Raw genomic sequence first — 15,145 nt, forward strand, 5'->3', positions numbered from 1 at the left:
AGTTCAAACTTAGTGAAAAGCCTCGGACTCGCCGGCAGGGAGTAGTCCTGAGGCGTTGGGCAGCAGCCAAATTTGATGAAACGGCTGTTACGATGAAGCAAAATGGGTACGTCGGTTCTTTTCATATGAAATGCAGGTTTCATATGAAACTTCTGGAATTGAGTAACGCTGTTGGGGCTTCAGTTACAAGGCGCTTTCCCACGTGGTATCCCGCTTCCGTCCCACACAGCGTTGTTGCCATTTTGCAGGCACATAGAAGTGGGACGGGTCGCACCGCTTCCACCAGCTCGAAGTTGGAGAGGACAGACAGGAACCCTGGTTTCCTGGTTCCCAACCCAGAGCCGCTTCCCGGTACCAGCTTGCTTTTAATGCTTCCTGATTTCGGGCCCCCCTCCCTCAAGCCCCATCTCGGCTACTCCTCCGAGAATCTGGCTGTGGGGGCCCGTGCTTGGTTCTGAAGGTCTTAGGCGACCGAACCACCTCACCGTCTAGGGTCATGGGTCCAGCTGCCCGGCCTCACGGACCCTGGCCCTCCCTGCTTCCCAGACTCTGCATGAACGGCCCTCGCTGATGTCTGCTTGGGCTCGGGGTCACCTAGGCCCTAGGAGGCTCTTAGCGGCTCTCCCTGCCGCCAGGCTCGGCCCTCCAAATCTTTCTAAGAATCACATCCCTTCTTGTTACTTCCCATGCCCCTCCCCACGCCCAACCCCAACCCTCGTTGTTTCTTGTGGATTAAGCCTTAACTTCGGAGCCTGCCAGCCAATAATCTGCCCTAACTAGCTACTCCAGCCTCTTCCCTGCAGGCGAATACACACACTTTTTCATAGCTCACCACCACCTTCCACATCCATCCTACCCCGTCCGGTTCTTTGATTCTGGGCCTGACCATTGCTCACACCGTTGTTAAAAAACATTTTCTCATGTAACCCTCACGCCATCCCCCAGTGGCAGTGCTGATAGTCCTCAGCCCCTTATTGGAAATCTTTGGGGCCAGATATGTATCCAAATTCAGCATTCTTCATGTTTTAGATAATACCGTGCAATATGGTGCACATACTGTATATTATGTAATCATCCCTAAACTGTTGAATGAAACACGTTAACTCTGCTAAGAAACGTGAATATTCACATGGAGTGGGATAAGTATAAATAGCCTCACAGTTAAAGGCTAACTTAGCTACCTAAAAAATTCAGGTTCGTTTGGTTTTTGCCACCAAATGACTTCAGAAGTTTTTTCATAAAGCCATTTACAGCAACAGGGATTGACCTAGAGATTATCATACTGAGTGAAGTAAGAAAGAGAAAGACCAATACCGTGTGATATCACTTATATATGGAATCTAAAATATGATACAGGGCTTCCCTGGTGGCGCAGTGGTTGAGAGTCCGCCTGCCGATGCAGGGGACGCGGGTTCGTGCCCCGGTCCGGGAAGATCCCACATGCCGCGGAGCGGCTGGGCCCGTGAGCCGTGGCCGCTGAGCCTGCGCGTCCGGAACCTGTGCTCCGCAACGGGAGAGGCCACAACAGTGAGAGGCCCGCATACCAAAAAAAAAAAAAAAAAAAAAAAATATATATATATATATATATATATATATATGATACAGTTGAACTTATTTACAAAACAGAAACAGACTCACAGACATAGAAAACAAACTTAGGTTACCAAAGAGGAAAGGGGGAGGGATGGATTTGGCGTTTGGGATCAGCAGATACAAACTACTCTACATAAAATAGATAAACAAGGTGCTACTGTATAGCACAGGGAACTATATTCAATATCCTGTAATAAACCATAATGAAAAAGAATATGAAAAAGATATAACTGAATCATTTTACTATATACCAGAAACTAACACAACATTGTAAATCAACTATACTTCAATTTTTAAAAAGTTTTTTCATTTCAGAATTGCAGACAAGGAATTATGGCCCATATGACACAGAAAACTAAGTTCAGGCCAAGAGGAAATAATTTGGCAAAAGTCATGCAATTAATAAAGGACAGAGCTCAAGTCTGAGTCTAGGTTGGGTTTTCATGACATCAGACTCAGGGGTCAGTAGCCCTTTCACTGGAAACAGTTCTGGGGTCCTGAGTCACTCATTCACTCGATAAGAAATTCTCCTTAAAGGCCTGCTCTGTGCCAGGTACTGCACCAGTCTGTGGGAATATGTAAGAGAACAAGACAGCTACCATCGCAGACCAAATAAGACTGTTTACAGTTGTGATGAGGGTTGAAAAAGATTTAACAATGTTACCAAAGGTCCTGGACAAACCATTCCCCCTAAAAGGAATTCCCTCTTTCCAGTCAGAGAGAAGAGCACGTCAGCCGACCTGCACAGTCCTGCCAGTGCGCACATAGCTCATGGGTTATTGCCTTGGGCCTCAGTTTCCCCATCCGTCAAATGAGGGATTCATTCATTCACTCAGCAATTGTGTACTGAGCCTACTCTGCCTAAGAATGACATTATAGGACCAACTCACGGTGAGAATAAGAGAAGGGCTTTCACTACTCCGTGCAAGCTGTCAGGTAGGTGGCCTGGAAAAGGACACTGAGGGTAGACATGAAGGAGCAGAATCAGGAGGTATTTAAGATAGCAGGATCTGGAGCCTATTTGTATGAGTCATTGTGGGTGGGGGCAGGGAGAGGAAGCAGAGATGGCAGGAGTCAGGATATCTGTTTTGGAATATTGGATAGATAACGTTAGTTTTAGAAAGGATAGATTAATTTATATATGTAGGTTTGGATTCAGTTATGGGGTTAACTGTATCTTTCCTTCTTCCAAGAACATGTCTAAGACTACACAGCAAGGTGTATACAAATCAACAATTAAAAAAATAAGGGACTGCCCTGGTGGCACAGTGGTTAGGAATCCACCTGCCAATGCAGGGGACAAGGGTTCGAGCCCTGGTCTGGGAAGATCCCACTTGCCGCGGAGCAACGAAGCCCGTGTGCCACAACTACTGAGCCTGCGTTCTAGAGCCCACGTGCCACAACTACTGAAGCCCGCGCTCCTAGACCCCCATGCTCCGCAACAAGAGAAGCCACCGCGATGAGAAGCCCGGGCACCGCATCGAAGAGTAGCGCCTGCTCGCCGCAACTAGAGGAAGTCCACGCGCAGCAACGAAGACCCAACGCAGCCAAAAATTTAAAAAAAAAAAAAATTTTTTTTTAAAGGAAAAAAAAAGTAAGGACGTGAGTGAAGATGAAGCCAGAGAGGGATTGATGCCGAAAGCTCAGCCTCTCTGTACACCCATGCCGAATCGAACCTTGGAGACAGTTTTGGGTGAAGCAGTTTGCTTTGCCAGGCAAAGGGGAACACAGAGGGCTCCTGCCCTCGAAAACTATGTGTCCCAACCCAGGGTGGGGTTCTTAGTTGCGGCACGTGGGATCTAGTTCCCTGACCAGGGATCAGAGCCGGGCCCCCTGCATTGGGAAGGCAGAGTCTTAACTGCTGGACCACCAGGGAAGTCCCTGGTCCCTTTAATCTTGCCTCAGGTGGTTTCTTGGCTGCTCCTCCCTTTTTTAGCAACTGTTCGAATCTGCCCTTTGGAACTCAGGGAAGGTCAGGAAGGCTGGAGTCTTGCCTACAAGAAATGGGGGGACAAAAAGGCCTCCGTGGGGCTTCCCTGGTGGCGCAGTGGTTAGAGTCCGCCTGCCGATGCAGGGGACACGAGTCCGTGCCCCGGTCCGGGAAGATCCCACATGCCGCGGAGCGGCTGGGCCCGTGAGCCATGGCTGCTGTGCCTGCGCGTCCGGAGCCTGTGCTCCACAACGGGAGAGGCCACAACAGTGAGAAGCCCGCATACCGCAAAAAAAAAAAAAAAAAGACCTCCGTGCCCAGGAGCCCCACAGGGTTTCACGATCACACCCAAAACAAACGTTATAGAACTCCTGTTTGTGCTAGAGAGGTCCTCCCATTAGGTTTCAAGCCTCTGTCCAGCTAAATAAGAAAGATAAATATGATTAGTAACATGATTCACAATATCCACATGATAAAAAGCCAGTGGCCAAAGGAATCCACTGTGCCTAAAATAAGGCTTGAAAGAAATTTCTCTAAGGAGATAGGGTTCTCCTAAAGTGGCCAAAGTGGGATGCAGCTAATGACACCCTGAACATCACCCCACAGTGAACACACAATGGTTGAGCATATTTGATGCAGACCAGTGAAATCAGGGTGACTCACCAAGCCCACCTGTGCAAGCTCTTTACAAAAGGCCAAAACAAGGGGCTTGGGTTACCCGATCCTGGATTGCTGGTTTAATCCAAAGGTAAAATCCAGAAGTCTGGAAAGAAATGGATTAACTTTGTTTACAAATGGTCCCCCATCAATACTGTTTTTCAAAATGGAACTTCTAGTAAGGAATGGAAAAGGGTCCAAGGTTTTGCTCACATCCCTGAAGGGCAGATGTTCTCTGCTGCCAGGTAAAACCAGAGATGTGGACTAAACTCAGCAGAAGTTAGGGGTACATGAGGAGCAGAATGGGGGAGCATGGGGGAAATTCCCTGGTGGTCCAGTGGTTAGGAGTTGGCGCTTTCACTGCCGGGGCATATGAAAGCACCAGGTTCATCCCAGGTTCAATCCCGTGGCAGGAACTAGGATCTTGCAAGCCACATGGTGTGGCCAAAAAAAAAAAAGAATGGGGAAGAACGAGGGCAGTAGAGAAGCTGAGTGACGCAGTTTTGTCATGAGGGCATTTCAATGTCCATCTCTCTTACTGGATGGGAAGCTTTGTGGCGGCAGAGATTGCAGGTCCTAGCCCAGAGAAGGCTCTGGCTCACATTTGGCAGATGTGGGCATGAACTAGAACATCACAGTTTCCAAGGCTGCCTCCCTTGCCCATTGAAGAAATAATGCTCCCTCTTTTTAAAAAAAATAATTTATTTGATTTAATTTATTTTATTTTTGGCTGTGTTGGGTCTTTGTTGCTGTGCACGGGCTTTCTCTAGTTGTGGTGAGCGGGGGCTACTCTTCCTCGTGGTGTGTGGGCTTCTCATTGCGGTGGCTTCTCTTGTTGCGGAGCACGGGCTCTAGGTGCGCGGGCTTCAGTAGTTGTGGCACGCGAGCTCAGTAGTTGTGGCTTGCGGCTCTAGAGTGCAGGCTCAGTAGTTGTGGCGCACGGGCTTCGTTGCTCCGCAGCATGTGGGATCTTCCCAGACTAGGGCTCGAACCTGTGTCCCCTGCATTGGCAGGCGGGTTCTTAACCACTGTGCCACCAGGGAAGCCCAGCTCCCTCTTTGACAAGAGCTCACATCCTGATCTTTTGAGCTGTCATTGATTGTTGCAAAGCCACCTGGCTCAGATGACAGGGCATTTGGGCCAGAGGCTCAGTTAATATGAGCTTGTGGCATGAGTGCAGCCCCTTGCCCCTGGAGCGGGAGGCTGGGCACAGAGCCTCTGGGTCATGAAGGCCCCCCTCCCTGCTCCTCCACCACCAGCTGCCAAGGGGAGGTGCCTCAGAAAGGGAGCCGGCTGGCCAGAGGCGCCTGGCAGCTTCTTCTCCTGTGTGGGCTGGACCTGGTGAAATTCTATGGAGCCCCTGCTGGGGCTGCAGGCGACCATGGCAAACACGGCTTCTTCCTGCCTTTCTGTCTCCATGATGGGCCTCTGCATCCTGTGTGGCAGGAGTCTGCAGGTGACTGGGGGGCTCGTCCTGGCCTGGAAGCTGTGCGTGGATGTACTACTGCCCATCCAGCAGGCCTTGTGGCAGCTGCTGACTGTTGTGCAGGGCTAGGGCCTTCAGCTGGTCGCCACCCTGATGCACGGAGCTTGCCACTGCGTCCTGTGGCTCCAGCGGCACTTGCGGTGGGAGGCCCCCCCAGCCCTGCTCTCTGTGGCCCAGTGGGCCACAGCCTGGTCGACTTCCACCACGAGAACTGCAAGGCCTTGGAGTTGCTGCTGCGGGCTGTGCTGCAGCAGGTGGCAGTGTCCCTGCTGCTCCGCTGCCAGGACAGGCTGTGGGTGATGGTGGGACAGGTGGCTCAGGCCCTGCAGGGCAGTGGCCTGCAGTCCCTGGGGTGGGCCAGGCTGTGCGCGGCACCCTCCAAAGACCTGGAGGTGGTCACCACCATCCTTCCAGTGTCCACCATCCCTTTTACCCAGCACTTCCCTGGACGTGACCCGGCCACCCTGAGGTGGGTTCACGCCAGCCTCCATCAGCCTGTGCCTAGTGGCTGGGGACAAGGATGCCAGTGAGGGAGAGGGAGGCTGCAGTCTGGGGGCCAGTAAGGTGCCCATTAGCACCAGGTTCCAGAGCAATAGGACGAGCAAGAGAGCCTTCAGGTCTTCATCCAAGCAGGCCCTTGCACGACAAGTCAAGGCGACCTGTATTCTCATCGTTCTTCTGTATATCTACACCACTTATCTCTTCATGCAGATCTTAAAATAAATGACCAAGTGTGAGCCAGCCTCTGGTATGTCCATGACTTGCTTTGTCAAGAAGAGATTGGATGGCATCAGATCTGTCCACCCAAGCCTTTGCTGGGCTGGGGGCAATGGTGGGTGGTACCCAGTATGCAAGCTACACTGCATAGCAGGGTCTGTGAATGATGTGAGGTAGGAACCCGACCTCATTTTCCCCCCATATGGATAACCATTCTTCCCAGCGACTACTTACTTACAGAATGGCCCATCCTTCTGTTTGCAGTGTCACTTCTGCTGTATAACACACTTCCGTATGTTCACTGTTCTATTTCTGGGCTCTGTATTCTGTTCCATTGTTCTTTCTGTCTACCACCTTACTTTAGCTTTATACTAAACCTTTACAGCTGCCCTACCTGTCCAATAGCGCTTGTCCTTCTTCCTCAGACTGTTTTACCAATTCTCGGTCCTTTGTTTTTTTTTGTGGCACGTGTACCTCTCACTGTTGTGGCCTCTCCTGTTGTGGAGCACAGGCTCCGGATGCGCAGGCTCAGTGGCCGTGGCTCACGGGCCTAGCCGCTCTGTGGCACATGGGATCCTCCCGGACTGGGGCACGAACCCGTGTCCCCTGCATTGGCAGGCGGACTCTCAACCACTGCGCCACCAGGGAAGCCCTCCTTTGTTTTTCCATAAAAATTTTAGAATCAGCGTATCAAGTTCCACTAAAAAGCTTATTGATATTTGAATTGGAATTACACTGACTGTAGATCAATTTGGGAAGAATTGAGATCTTTATAATATTGAGTATTCATACCTGATTATCTTGGAATACATCTCCATTTTCTTAGGTCTTCTTTACAGTAAGTCCCCTACATACGAATGAGGTCCGACCCGAGAGTGTAAGTCCAATTTGTTCGTAAGTCCAACAAAGCTAGCCTAGGTACCCAACTAACACAATTGGCTATATAGTATTGTACCATAATAGGTTTATAATACTTTTCACACAAATAATACATAAAAACAAACACAAAACATAAAGAAAACAAATTTAATCTTACAGTACAGTACCTTGAAAAGTACAGTGGTACCATACAACAGCTGGCACACGGGCACGTTCGCATCTTTGAAAGTTCACAACTTGAAGGTTTGTATGTAGGGGTTACTGTGTTAGGGCTTAGGTTTTATTTTTATTTTAAAAATATTTATTTATTTATTTACTTATTTTGGCTGCATTGAGTCTTAGTTGCAGCACATGGGATCTTCGTTGTGGCACGTGGGATATTTTAGTTGTGGCACGTGGACTTCTTAGTTGCGGCATGCATACACGATCTAGTTCCCCAGCCAGGGATCGAACCTGGGCCCCCTGCATTGGGAGCACGGAGTCTTACCCACTGGACCACCAGGGAAGTCCCCACACCCCCCCTTTTAAAATTACCCCTAGGTTTTTAAAAAATGCATTATAAATGGCTCCCTTTCAAATTTTACATTTTCTAACTATTGGCTGTGGGAATATAAAAATACGATTGCTTTTGGTATTTTGATTTTCTAGTCAGCATACTTACTAAACTCTAATCAATTCTAATAATTTGTACATTCTTTAGAGTTTTCTATGTACAGCAATTATATCACCTGGAAATGATAAATATTTCTTTCTAATCTTTGTACCTTATATATAGTTTTTCCTTGTTTTACTGTGCTGGCTATGATCTCTAGAGCAATGTTGAATATAGTGATGGCTGGTATTCTTGCTTTTTCTTTAATTTTTAAAAGGAATGCTTTTAATGCTTCATCTATTAAGTATACTCATCCTGGGACTTCCCTGGTGGCACAGTGGTTAAGAACCCACCTGCTAAGGCAGGGGACATGGGTTCGATCCCTGGTCCGGGAAGATCCCACATGCCGCGGAGCAACTAAGCCCGCGTACCACAACTGCTGAGCCTGTGCTCTAGAGCCTGCAAGCCACAACTACTGAGCCCGAGCGCCACAACTAATGAAGCCCACGTGCCTAGAGCCCATGCTCTGCAACAAGAGAAGCCACGACAATGAGAAGCCCGCACACCACAACGAAAAGTAGCCCCCACTCGCTGCAACTAGAGGAAGCCTGCGCGCAGAAATGAAGACCCAACGCAGCCCAAAAAAATAAATAAATTTTTTTACAAATTAAAAAAAAAAGTATACTCGTCCTGTAGGACTTTTGCAGATAATCTTAAGTTAAGGATGTTGTATTTTTAGTTTGGTAAGAGAGTTTATATTGAACGGGTATTGATTTTATTGAATAGTTTTAATGCATCTATTGAGATGATCATGTGGTTTTTACCTTTTAACCTGTTTATATGAAAAATTACATTTATTGATTCCCTAAAAATGAACCAAGTTTGCATTTCTAGGATAAAACCAACTTGCTCATGATGTATTATCATTTTATGTATTGCAGGATTAGGTTTGCTAGTATTTTCTCAGCACTCTTTGAAATGACATTCGTGAATGAGATTGGACTGAGCTTTTCCTTTCTAGTACTATCTTTCTCTGAATTTGATGTCAAAGTATTCTAACTTCATAGAATAACATAAGTATACCCACTTTTTCACTCTAAAAGAATTCGTGTGAAAATGAAATCATCTTTTTTGGGTGATTGTTAAAATTCACTCATAAAATTATCTGGGCCTTGTATTTTATTTGTAACTAGATTTTTTGCCACTGTTTTCAGCTTCTTTAATGGTTATAGGACTACATAGATTTTTCTATGTCTTGTTGAATCAGTTTTGGTAAACTATATTTTTCTATCAATATATAGGCAATTGTCCAGTTTTCTTTATTTTCAAATTTTATTCTCATAAAATTCACAATATTCTCTTGCTATACTGGTATTATTATTTTATTTTATTTTATTTTATTTTTATTTTTATTTTTTTTGCTGTATGCGGGCCTCTCACTGTTGTGGCCTCTCCCGTTGCAGAGCACAGGCTCCGGACGCGCAGGCTCAGCGGCCATGGCTCACGAGCTTAGTTGCTCCGCGGCATGTGGGATCTTCCCGGACCAGGGCACGAACCCGTGTCTCCTGCGTCGGCAGGCGGACTCTCAACCACTGCGCCACCAGGGAAGCCCGGTATTATTATTTTAAATCTCTGCAGCTCTCACAATGATGTGTTAGGGCTCTTTCCTATGGACATATTGGGGATGCCTTGTTTGGGGTTGCAGTGGGAGGCTTGCTTCAGCATTTGGTGGCAAGCTAAATCTTTGGCCTCCCTTCCTGGACCCATCACTTTCTTAAGTCAGAGTCCCAGGCAAGAATCCCCTGCCGTTCTATTCTTTGCTTCCTTTCCCCGTGATGGAGTGCCACCCCTGTTGCTGACTTCAGGCAAGAGCCTGGCTCAGGTTCTGTCTCTTTTGGAAAGTTTTAATCTCTGTTGTCCTACAAATGCCAAAGCTTCGGTAGCTACTTGGATGCAGAGCTCAAGTATCCATGACCTCAGCCCTCTCCCCGGCTCGTATTTCTGCTCTGTGGTATCCAGCTGGTACTCGATCATTCTGGAGGGTTCAGGACAGTGGTGGTGGTGGCTAGAAGGATGCGCTCAGCTGGGAAAGTGCTGAGTCGTAACCACTGGACTGCCAGGGAATTCCCTCAGCTGGGATTCTTGACCTGAGCATGGACATGATGTCTCAGTGGTGTCAACATAGACTTCTTACATGACAGCTCAGGGCTGAGTGTTTCAAGAGGTGGAATGTGAAAGCTGATATTTTCTTAAGGCCTGGGCCAGGAAAAGGGCACAATGCCATCCTATTGATCAACGAATCACAAGCCTGCCCATATTCAAGGGGAGGAGACATAGACTCCACCTCTCTGTGGGAGGGGCGTCAGAGACCATGTACTATGTCACTGTTGGATCCCAAGGGTCTTCAATGACCTGGAGCACAGCGGTGTTACAGATATAGTGAACAAATGACTAGGTGAACGTGCAACCCAGTCTTAGGGCTAACTAGATCTGTGTGTACTTCCTACATCCCTTCCTTGGGAAAAGAATGGGATTTCTGTATCCAATGGCACATTCTTTATTCAATTGAAATACACTGCCAAACAGCTCTCCAGAAAGGTACCTTTGGCAAATTTTTAACGTTATCATTATGCTGTGGCTCATGCACTCAAATACAATGAATGTATTGCCCATTTGCCCAGGTAACTCCACACTCGCAAAAAACAGACCAAACATCTTCCATACCAAAGCGGCCTCCAGGGGGCAGGAGAGGAGGAACAAAGGTGAGTTACAGCTCGGCCTGGTCTGGGAACTTGAAAGACCAGGCAGTACAAGGCATGATCCGGGCAGCTCTGGGTTTGCAAAAGCTTGACCTGCAAAGGACAGCCTGACTTCCTCCTTTGGCCTTGCCGCTAATGCAGAACACATAAATACAGACAGTAGGAGAGGAGGATGTTTCTATGACCTGCAATGATAGTTAAAAAGTAGAGGTTCCTGGGTGAGTCGGGAAGCTACCCACCATTTATAGCTTTGTGTTTCTAAGAAAGTGCCTGTATAACCTGTTGTACACAGTTACCCTGAAGACCAGTGGGGATGGGTAGCTCACTAACGTTTACTGAGCTCATTCTTTGTATCAAGCGCTATTCTAGGCACATTTTGTGAGTTCTCTCCTTTAATCCTGTCAATAAACCTCAGAGGTAGGTACTATGCTTATTTCCATTTTTCAGATGAGGAAACAGGCACAGAGAGGTGAAGCCATTTGCCCAAGGTCACACAGTGAGTGAAGGGTGGCGAGAGCCAGGACGTCTACCCAAGAATATCTCAGTCTGAAGCTCAGGTTCCTGAACACTACACTTTCTGAGATTTAATTCATTAGTGTGATCAAACCTTAGTGCTGGAAGGTCTAGGGACAGTCTCTTAAATTCTTCACTCTTATGGCCCTATGCCTAGCACAAAGCCTAATGCATGGTGGGCTTCGAATAAATATTTATTGAATGAATAAATGAATGAACATGACTCACTGATCTGAATATCACTCACTGATTCAGCCCATCACCCTTGCACACTTTTTTCTCCATTAAAAAAAATTAGGTATAACTTCAATACAGTGAAAGTCACCCTTTTATGGACATTTTTGCAAGTTTTAACAAGCATATATAGTCAATTGTATAACTATCACCACAAATAAGATATAGAATGGTTCCATCATCCCCCCAAATTTCCCTGTGCTTCTTAGTAGTAAATCCTACACACACACACACACACACACACACACACACACACACACACACACACACACCCCAACCTCACTCCTAGCCCCTGGCAACCACTGGTCTGTTTTTTGTTCCTATAGTTTTGCTTTTGTAAGAATGTCATGTAAAGGAAGTCGTGCAGTCTGTAGTCTCTTGTGGTTGAGTGTATCAGTTGTTCATTCCTTTTGATTCCTGAGTAGTATCCCATTGTATGAATATTCCACAATTTTTTTATACAATCTACAGCTGAGGGACATTTGGGTTGTTTCCAGATTTCAGCTATTCCCAATGAAACTGCCATAAAAATTCCTGTACAGGGTTTTGTGTGAATGTAACTTCTCGTTTCTCTAGCGTCAATACCTAGGAGAGGGGTTGCAAGGTCATATGGCAAATGTATAGTTACCGCCATAAGAAGCTGCTAGATTGTTTTCCTAAACGGCTGTACTATTTTCTATTTTCATCAGCAATGTACAAGAGTTCTAGTTGCTCTAAATACTCACTAATACTCAAAACTGTCAAATTTTTATTCAATTTAATTAATTGATTAATTAATTATTTTTGGCTGCGTTGAGTCTTCGTTGCTGTGAGAGGGCTTTTCTCTAGTTGTGGTGCGCGGGGGCTACTCTTTGTTGCAGTGCATGGGCTTCTCATTGCGGTGGCTTCTCTTGTTGCAGAGCACAGGCTCTATGCACGTGGGCTTCAGTAGTTGTGGCATGCGGGCTCAGTAGTTGTGGCTCACGGGCTTAGTTGCTCTGCGGCATCTTCCCAGACCAGGGTTCGAACCCGTGTCCCCTGCATTGGCAGGCGGATTCTTAACCACTGCGCCACCAGGAGAGCCCTAAATTGTCAAATTTTAAAAACATTAACCATTTTAATAGGTGTGTGGAAGTATCTCATTGATTTTAATTTGCATTTCCCTAATTACTAATGATGTTGAGCATCTTTTCATGTGCTTAGCTGCCATCTGTGTATCTTCTCTGGTGAAGTGTGTCTGTTCGAATCTTTTGTCCATTTTTTAAAAAATGGGTTGTTTATCTTATTATTGACTTTTTAGAGTCCTTTATATATTTGGGACACAAATCCTTTGTCCGAAATATGCTTCACAAATATTTTCTCCCAGACTGTGGTTTGCCTTTTCATTCAGTCTTTTAACAAGGTCTTTGGATGAGTGTTTTGTAAAAAATATTTATTTATTTATTTGGCTGTGCCAGGTCTTAGCTGTGGCACGCGGGATGTTCGTTGCCATGTGCTGGATCTTTGTTGTGGCGTGTGGGATCTTTTAGTTGCAGCATGCGGGATCTTTTAGTTGTGGCATGTGGGATCTAGTTCCCTGACCAGGGATCGAACCCCAGCCCCCTGCATTGGGAGCATGGAGCCTTAACCACTGGACCACCAGGGAAGTCCCCGGATGAGAGTTCCTAATTTTGACAAAGTCCAATTTATCGATTTTCTTTTACGGACCATGCTCTTAGTATCGTATCTAAGAACTCTGCCTAACTCAAAGTCACAAAAAATTTCCGTTTGCTTCTAGATGTTTCATATAATCATAGAATATGATTGCTGTATTAAATGGGATAACGTATGTAAAGCCCTTAGCTCAGGGCCTGGTGCTGAGCTAACACTCACTAAACAGAGCCTAAGATGGACATTTGTTTATGGAATGTTTATAAGGGGTGGCCTCACACCCACCACATTTCCTCTGCATGGATCTGGTGTCCTGTCGTCACAGGATGCGGCATGTTCTGTCATCATCAGGACAGCAAAGGCCCCTGCAGATAGACATCCTTATCCAACAGCCTCCAGGAACCAGTGGAGACATGAGGCCCTAGGGAATACAGGTCATGCTAAGAGCCAGACCTGGAAGGCAGTCATTCTCACTGCAGCGAGCACTCCTCCATCCAGCCTCGGTTTCCATGAAAGGTGGAGCTCTAAGCCAAGCAGTGATGGGGTGATGGGGATTAGGGTCTGTTTACTGAGCACCTACTGTGTGCCAGGCCCTTGGCTACAGCAGTGAACGAGTCAGACAAAATTCGCAGACTAGCAGAGGAGGACAATGAACAAATAACTACATAATTAATTAGTGGATTAAGGAAAAGGGTAGCATGCTGGTGGGGTTGGGGTGAGGGTGTCTCATAATTAATTGCCCTTCCTCGGTCTCTGCCTCTGAGCCAGGTACCTCGGATCCCTCTAGGCTGGGGGTGGGGGGTGCGCAGACTCGGGGACTCACGTGACGTCAGTGTAAAAACAGGGTGGAAAGGTCCTCCGGGGAGGTGGGGCTGTGCTTTAGAAGGCTCTGAGAAAAGGGTTATTCATTCGTGAATCGAATTCATTTGTGGATCATTCATTCGAGAAGTCCTGCGGCACCTACTGTGTCCCAAGCACCCCATGAGGAGTACAAACGCGGCCCCTGTCCGCTTACTATATTGGGGGCAGACAGAGCGACAGGAAACCAGCAAAAAAGTCACGAAGGTGGTTTCATCCAGGGCCGTAGGCTCGGAGAGGGTAGGGCGGCCCGGCAGCCCCGCCACCCAGGGGCGGGGACAAGTCCTGCATTTACTTCACCTCCTTTCCTCGTTCCCCCTACTCAGCAAAGAGGTCACCAAGCCAGCGACGAGCGCGCCGTCCGCCGGCTCCGCAGCACCCGCGTCCCCGCAATCGAGGGCGCGCGCGTCCCGCCCGCCCGGCGCCCTCCGTTTACTGCGCCCCCTAGCGGGAGACCTCGGCCTCACCGGTCGCGCGAGCAGGGGAGGGGGCGGGGGCGCCGCGCACGCGCACGGGCTGGCGGAGCGCGCCGAGCGGGGTGCACCGCGCGGGTGCAGCCACGATGGAAGGGGGTGCGTATGGAGCGGGCAAAGCTGGGGGCGCCTTCGACCCCTACACCCTGGTCCGGCAGCCGCACACCATCCTGCGCGTCGTGTCATGGGTAAGGACGGCTGGGTGGCCCGGCCAAACAGGTGGTGGGGCGGGGTGGGGGTGAGGGAGAGGGCGGCGCGCCCGGACGGACCCCAACCCCACCGGGCCTCCTGCTCGGGTGCGGCCGCGGGTGGGGAGCCGTCCGGCCGGCGTACTGGCGCCCGCCCCTCCCTCTTTCCCGGGCTCCGGGCGGGGGTCCCGGCCCTCGCGGGGGCGCCTGCTCCCCGACCTCTGGCTTCCCGGTGTCCCCACTTCTTACTCTCCCCCCCGCCCCCCATCGCGGTGACCTCCAGGCCGCGACCTGGCGCCTCGCGGTCCGGGTTGCGCGCGGCCGCCAGGGCTGACCGGCAACCGTGGGGACGGAACGCTGGTTTCAGGTGGCCTTTATTCGGGGGTGGATCGGGGCGTGGATCGTTTCGCGGGGTGCACGCGCTCTTGCCATGGACGTTCAAGGAGGAGAGGGCAGGAAACCGGGTTTTTGTGGCTTAGCTGGGCTCGTGTGGAGCGACGCGCCGGGAGCCGAATACCTGGGCTCTCTCCCCGGGAACCGCCTTTCTGCAGCGTGACCTTGGGCTGGAAGCCATCCGAGAAATGTTCACGGAAAGTGAGGAGTTAAATTCCGAGGTGGGTAGCGTCACCTCCTCTCG

General features: G+C 48.7%; 1 protein-coding gene and 1 long non-coding RNA gene across 4 annotated transcripts in view; both read left to right on the plus strand.

Annotated features, from left to right (window-relative positions):
• The first annotated feature begins 2 nt into the window (after positions 1-2).
• On the plus strand, positions 3-2,859 carry LOC136792304 (uncharacterized). Its single transcript, XR_010835944.1, has 3 exons — positions 3-106; positions 2,308-2,529; positions 2,787-2,859. It is a non-coding gene; the product is annotated as an uncharacterized lncRNA (long non-coding RNA).
• An 11,483-nt stretch (positions 2,860-14,342) lies between these two features.
• The window catches only part of SYNGR1 (synaptogyrin 1), a 29,424-nt gene continuing 28,621 nt past the window's right edge, over positions 14,343-15,145 (plus strand). Inside the window, exon 1 of one of the 3 annotated variants that reach the window (XM_059082436.2) lies at positions 14,343-14,508. In XM_059082436.2, the coding sequence (XP_058938419.1) occupies positions 14,410-14,508 (99 nt within the window). In that variant the 5' untranslated portion in view covers positions 14,343-14,409. Of the gene's footprint in view, positions 14,509-14,993; positions 15,123-15,145 lie in introns of those variants that run through there. The other 2 variants (XM_059082437.2, XM_067010235.1) reach the window with 2 other exon arrangements.

This window comes from Kogia breviceps, chromosome 12 (genome assembly GCF_026419965.1).
Source record: "Kogia breviceps isolate mKogBre1 chromosome 12, mKogBre1 haplotype 1, whole genome shotgun sequence".
NCBI lineage: Eukaryota > Metazoa > Chordata > Mammalia > Artiodactyla > Physeteridae > Kogia > Kogia breviceps.